The 7,295-nt window shown below is 38.5% G+C and overlaps 1 protein-coding gene across 1 annotated transcript; it reads right to left on the bottom strand.

Annotated features, from left to right (window-relative positions):
* Window positions 1-1,820: 1,820 nt before the first annotated feature.
* On the bottom strand, window positions 1,821-2,201 carry LOC140862563 (uncharacterized). Its single transcript, XM_073265591.1, has one exon. It carries the CDS (start codon window positions 2,199-2,201, stop codon window positions 1,821-1,823), a length of 381 nt encoding a protein of 126 aa, XP_073121692.1.
* Between the last annotated feature and the right edge of the window lie 5,094 nt (window positions 2,202-7,295).

Here is a 7,295-nt window from a genome sequence, read left to right as displayed (position 1 = left end):
CTATAGTCACAATCATCTCACTTCGTTCATAAAAATATTTTCTTTCATTCTTAAGATAGGGACATAGCATGCATATGCAAATATAATGTGCTCATAGATATTTACTCAATAATCACGCAAGAGACTCAAGCATAAATGACCGGGATGGTGATTTAGGGAACGCACCAAGGGTAGGAATCTAAACCATAAATTTGCGCTTAGGACAATCCGAGCTGTTCGCCCGTAAAACTTATAACTCACTCAATTCTTATTCAAAAAAGATTTCGCTTCAATCCACTAATCCCTCACACTTAGAACTAAATATAGGAGTCATTCTCAATGCAACCATCATGGCTAGACCAAGCTAAAATTTTCAAATTCCGGACAGTAAGCCTATGAGCCTAGAATTCTGCACCTATTCCTTAAAATGCTTATAACCCAATCAAAACTTAACCGAATTAATTTTCGCATTCACCAACATATTCCTAACATCTTGTCCTAATTTCCGACCTGAGTCCTTATCCAAATTTTGATTTTAACCCTATTTAAATTACTCGTTTCCGGGCAGCCCCAACACAGCCCACAAATCTGCTCATGCCTATCTACCATGCTCAATCAAAACTTATTTATTTGTCTCCTGAGTTCCAAGCTACTATCCTTGGATCAAGACCAACACGTAGGCTCATCCAAAACTCATTAAGACTCACCCCAAACAAGCTCAACCTTATTAATAAATGGCAGCCCCTTCAGCACTCCAAAACCAATCCCAAGCGTCCTCAAATTCGAATGATTCTTACCCCCATCTAACAAACTAAACTCAAGCCATTCTAAACACTACCATGTGAGCTACATTCTCACCCATGGTATCCTCTATTCACCATCCAAGCATCCCACATAACAACATGGAATTTCGACTTCAACATGCTAAGCAAAAAGCTGGGATTTTCAAAAACTCAAGGCATCATTACAATCACCATTTCAAATTCATACTCATTTTAATACTCAATAATAAGCATAATCGGACAATTTCTTAAACACAAACAAAGAAAATAACTTCATGGCCGAAATCTGGCAAAAACAGGGCACCATTTTTATTTTATTCGAAAACATGTAATGCATGGATACCAATCAATCACACGACATATATAATCTACAAGGTGAGAAAATGAATCCATATTCTTGCCTAGCTAAGAAAATAAAACAATGAGAGAAGTGGGAGTTGCTGCGGCCGATGGAAGGGAAGAAACTGGAACTGCTCGAGCTGGGAACCGAGCTCAAGGAAGTAGCTGCAGCAGCGAACAACTCGCCTAGGAGATGCCTCGCCGGAGAAAAGAAGAAAAAGAAAAGAGTAGGCGGTGAGATATGGAGGAGAAGGTGAGGTCGGCAGCTGCAAGAGCCTGAGAGAAAGGGGGGAGAAATGTCGTGAATGTGAGTGTGTGTTAAGAGTGAGTGTGTGTGTTATTTTAGTGGTTAGGGTTATGCATTAAAATTGAGTGTGTAGGTGATAGGGAAAAGTGCTACACACTTTTAAAAGGTGCTACTCCAACTTAGCAACTTATGACTATTAATTATATTGCACTAAATAAATAAAGAACAAGCTTGAAAATTCAAATTTTAAAATTTTAAATTGGGTTTTACTAGTCCGAAAATTAAAAATTGCAAATTTTTGCAAGAATTTAGAAATAAGTTCTAGCGCGCGGGAAAATTTGATTTTTAGGTGATTAATTACCGAAAATTAAAATTATAAAAATTTAAAACAGATTTAGGCATAAAACTCAAAATTAGGAAATTCTAGGCGTCACAGTTCATCCCTCCCTAATATGGAATTTCATCCTCGAAATTCAAGACTTACTAAAGAACTCTGGATAGCGAGTCCTGATATCCGCCTCTGCTTCCCAAGTGGCCTCTTCATCTGAATGGTTCTGCCATCTCACTTTGACCATTGGAATCGAATTTTTATGGAGTCTCCTCTCCTGTATATCCAGAATCCGAATGGGCCTCTCCTCATACGTCATGCGAGGGGATAACTGTATAGGTTCCATGCTAAGCACATGGGACGGATTCGAGATATACTTCCTCAACATTGAAAAGTGATAGAAATTATGGACTCCATCAAGGTTAGGTGGCAAGGCCACCCTATAAGCGAATGCCCCTAATCTGTCCAATATCTCGAAGGGTCCTATAAACCTCGGTGCCAATTTCCCTTTCTTCTCGAATCTCATTACGCCCTTCATAGGAGCTACTCGGACAAACACATGGTCTCCCACCGAGAACTCCAAGTCTCTCCTCCTATGATCAGCGTAACTCTTCTACCTGCTTTGTGCAGTCCTCATCCTATCACGGATCTTGGCTACAACTTCGGCAGTCTGTTGAACAATCTCGGGTCCCAAATCCGACTTCTCATCAATCTCGGTCCATAAAACCGGTGATGTACATGGTCTCCCATAGAGTGCCTCGTAGGGCGCCATACCAACGGTGGTCTGATAGCTGTTGTTTTATGCAAATTTCACCAATGGTAAACTCGACTCCCAATTATCATGAAAGTCAATAACGTAGGCTCTCAAAAGATCCTCTAGAATCTGGATCACATTTTCGGACTGTCCATCCATCTGCGGGTGAAAGGCGGTAATAAACAAAAGATCCGTACCCATGGCTGCATGAAGACTCTTCCAAAAAGACAAAGTAAACCGCGGATCTTTATCAGACACTATGGAAACAGGGATACCATGTAGTCTGACTATCTCTCGGATATACAACTTCGCATACTGAGTCATAGTGAAGGTCGTCCTCATCGGAAAAAAGTGCGCCGACTTAGTGAGACGGTCAACAATAACCCAAATAGCATTCGAACCTCTCACCATCCTTGGCAATCCAACAAAAAAACCCATGATAATATTCTCCCATTTCCACTCGAGAATAGGGAGTGGCTTAAGCAATGGTCTCTGAAGTTCCGCTTTGACCTGCTGGTATGTCAGGCACTCTGACACAAATCGAGCGATATCACGCTTCATGCCCGGCCACCAATACCACTGCTGAAGGTCCCGATACATCTTTGTACTGCCTGGGTGGATAGAGTACGGTGATGTACGTGCCTCTGCCATGATAGTAACTCATGGAGAATCTCCTGCGGGTACCCAAAAGTGACCCCTGAACTTCACAATCCCATCTGCAACTGAATACAGATCACTGTCCCTCTCCTCAGCTCTCTTTCGCCAAGCAGAGAATTGAGAATGAGCAAGTGAAGACAAATTTATTGAAGCTTAAAGCTGAAAATCAAAAGTGAATGGTAAGATCATGGAACAAGTCTTCAAGCTGGCTTACCGAAATTCAAGATTTGAAAAAATCCTCAGGAGACAAGAGTGATCGAGGGTTCAGCAAAAATGATTGCATCGGTGAATCTAGTAATCTACCAAAGCTGAATATGTGCAAGGTAATTTGATAAGTGCAATTTATGCACTTAATTTACATATGATTTGGCTTGACTTTTGTGATGCATTGAGTGGATTTTATGCGTGCTACTTATTGTTTTTGTGAGATGCAAGGATTGTAAGAAAAGTAGCAAGAAGAAGCGGATGAACGAATTACGGGACATCAAACTTCACAAAATTACTAGGAATGTGTAACGCCCCAAAATTAGCCTATTCGAGATTATAGGAGATTAAGATTGATAAGCGGAGATTAGGGAATTTGAGGATTTATTTTATATTTGTTCAAAGACCGATTTGTAATTTTTGAAGAATTTAAGGACCAAAGTGCAAAAATGAGATTGTATATATTATCTTGGACTTGGTTGACTTGGTATTCATTTCCCTTCTCCTTCTTTTCCTTCTCCATGCATTCTCCCTCCATTGAAGCTCAAGAACGAGATCTTCAAGCTCTTATATTTTTGTTCCACTCTATCCGTCCAGTAAAAATTTAATCCGAAGGAAGATTCGCGATCACGACTTAGAGAGCTCCGTTATACCGTAAGTTTTTCTTCGATCGGCTTTATGTCAATTTTTGGATGCCGTTAGATTAGATGAAATTCGGATAAAGAGTGCTTGATCTAGCATAGATTGTATATTCAAAGTCGGATCGGAAAAATAATGTCATTCGGATTTGTTATGAATTTTTAGGCATAAATTCAAAAATGGGGTATTGAATTTTTTTGAATTTTGGAGTTGTTCTTGTTGATTTATTGTTGTTAGGAGTTTGATTGGATTGATATATTGTTGTCTGTGATTTCGGATGATCAGATTATAGCCGTTATGCCGCCGGTTTGAAATCTCAGAATTTAGGAGTTTGAATGCGTTTTGGGATTGATTTGAATTATATTGATTGATATTGGATTGTATTTTATCTCCGTACAGATTTGACTGAAGATTGTGGAGTTCAGAATTTACAGAATTCGAATCGTCGAAGGGTTGATTGAGGTTTGGTATTGAGTTACCTTCATCGTCGAATTTCGATTGAAATAGAATTTTGATTTGGAAATTCTTATTGTTGTAGCTTGATCGAGATTGGAAGCTACGTCGGAATCAAAGAAGAGGTAAAAGACGATATGTAACGCCCAAAATTATTTAATTTTAATCCGAGAATAATTAATTTGGGAATATTTGGAGTTTTGATTCAAATTCTAATATTCTTAAATTGATTAGGATTGAAATTGAATAACATGAGAATGTGAGGGCTGAATTGCAATTATTGCATAGTTGAGGGGCCAAAGTGCAAAATCATTATTTTGAGCTGGACACTTGTTATTCCTCAGCATGTTCACGTGTACTACACTATATTCCATCAGAAAATTCAGACAAGGAAAAAGGAAGAACCGAGAGCAGAATTTTCCAAACTTTTCTTCATCTTTCAAATTGTGATATCTTGAGCTACGGTTATCCGTTTTCGATTCCGAAAGATGTTCTGGAATCCTCGCAAGATGACCTTCGATTTGATGTAAGTTTCCTCTTTGTTCTTTGGGGTTTGAGATTTTGAAATGGACAGATATCAGATGTTGTTATGAAATTGTGGTGTTGAGATTCTATCTTGTATAATCTTGAAGTTGGGTTGAAGATGGAGTTGTATATCATGTTCTTGTGATTCCCAATTATGATTTGATCTATATATATCTGCTGTTCTGTTGATCTTGAAGTTTTAACAGCTGATGTTCATATTAGAAATGTTGTATTGAGTTCGGAATCGCCTAAGTACTACCGATATGCCGTTGAACTCGTGAATTGAAGTGTTTTGTTACTATTCTTGCATTTAGAAGTTGTTGAGATATTAGTTAATGGTTCCTTGATTGTTATGCTATCATTTCAGTGGTTGAACAGGGCATATCAACTCAAGAACGTCAACTCCAAAACCGATAAACAATAGAACAAGGTTGGTAGAGTTTGCCTTTGAAATTCTTGTTGAAGTTTGGGGTTGATATTGAGCAGATTTTGATATAGTCTTGGTGGTTGATCTTGTACAGACTTTGACAAGTTTGAAGACATCCTAAACACCACATTTGAAAGGTAAAAGTGGACTACTATTTGATTGGGACTACAACTCGAGATGGTTTGTATCGAGTTCCCCTAAATCACATACTTGTTTGCTTAATTGCTCTTATGTGTTTTTATTTGAGTTGTTGAATAAGTTTTGATGTTATGAATGCCTTGATGATGATATATGTTGCATTCATCTTGAAGACTTATTCTTTGATTTTGAAATGAACGAAAACGTTCGAATAGACGATTTGAGGAATTGTATATGTATGGCCTGGGTGGTTGTTTTAGCCTAGCGTCTGATTTGCATATATGATTGCTTCAAAGTCTAGAGAAGAAAGATAAGTAACCCCACCTCGATCGGGAGAGTCGGTGGATTAGTTATGATATCTACTTCTCGGGATCCCAATTGACGAATGACGAAATGAACCTTGTTTTGAAAACATGCATTGTACTTACTTTTATATCATGATCTTGATATATGTTGTTATGCATGTTTAGTTGCTTTTACTGGGAAATCTATTTCTCACCGGAGTTATCCGGCTATTGTCTTGTTGTATGTGTCATTGCAATAGGAGGGAGTGGAACCGGGCAAAGGCGTACATGAAGAACAAGGAATGAGATGAACATAGCGTGATGATTCGAGTTTAGATGATTACGAGCTGTCTTGTAGTGAAATGGAGCCTTAAACATGATTATGGTTTAGATATTTGTACCAAGACTTGATTATGATGATGTTGTAGTCTTGTTTGTTGTAGTTGGGATTGAATAGATATATAAATCCTTGAATCAATATGATGTATCATGAACTTGAATTGTATATAGCTTCTTGTGTATCTTGATGCATCTTGGTTATGTTTTAAGGCCTTGGAGTGATCTAATTGTATTCCTTGAATAGCATGATAGATGTTGCTATTGATTATACCATGTCTATACCTTGGTAGGAGATGATCTTGAATCAAAGGGATGCATGAACTCAATTTTTGAACAGCAGCAGAGTGCAGCCAAATTTCTGGCCGATTGGCCTGCGCACGGGCGAGCTACTGCTCGCGCGCGTGCGGGCCAAGCCAGGGGGCCTCGGTCCCACTGGCTTGCGCGCGCGCGAGGGGTGATGCCCGCGCGTGCGCAGGGCAATTTATTTAAAAAAAAAAAAATTTTTTTATTCTTTTGTTTAGACATTGATACTTGTCTATTATATGTTTATTGAGAGATTAGAACTCGGGTCATCACAACAGGTGGTATCAGAGCAAGAACATTCTGGACTTAGATAGATAGTGAGTGGGGTAGATCGAGTCTTCTGCCTTACTTATTTATGTTTTTTTTTATCATGCTATGATTTAATTACGTGATTGAATTACATGTTTTAAATGCTAGCATGATTTAATTTCAAGTATTTTATTACAAGATGTTGTATTTATTTTATTTGAAAGTATGATTACGATGATTAAAGATGCATGCTTATTGGAATATCTGAACTGATAGAGGCATGTATCCTGATGAATTATGACATGCTACCTGATTATCTGAATTGATTGGAAGCATGTTTTATTTGAAGATTATGATTATTTATTTAAGATTGAATCAGAACCGAGTCTTGATCAGAGGTAAGATGATCAGAGGAGGACTGAGATAATTTGATGATTTGGTATTCTAACCATGTTGATAATCAGATATGTCTCGAAGACCAGGCCGACCTCCTCTGAGACCCCATGTTCCTATTTCTCTACCAGAACAGACAGTTCATACTCCACCGACAGTTGTTACACCGATAGTGCCTCGAGCTACTGCAGTGCCGAGTAATGAACAGGGAAGTACGTCAAGAGATATGACTGATATGACAACAACTCCTATGGA

The sequence above is a fragment of the Henckelia pumila genome, chromosome 1 (genome assembly GCF_033568475.1).
Source record: "Henckelia pumila isolate YLH828 chromosome 1, ASM3356847v2, whole genome shotgun sequence".
Lineage (NCBI taxonomy): Eukaryota > Viridiplantae > Streptophyta > Magnoliopsida > Lamiales > Gesneriaceae > Henckelia > Henckelia pumila.
The sequence above is the reverse complement of the archived record's forward strand: the minus strand, read 5'-3'. Positions and strand labels throughout refer to the sequence as shown.

What these genes read in the sequence shown, in the direction of transcription:
- LOC140862563 (XM_073265591.1), bottom strand. Translation starts at nt 2,201, where the DNA reads ATGAGATTCGAGAAGAAAGGGAAATTGGCACCGAGGTTTATAGGACCC.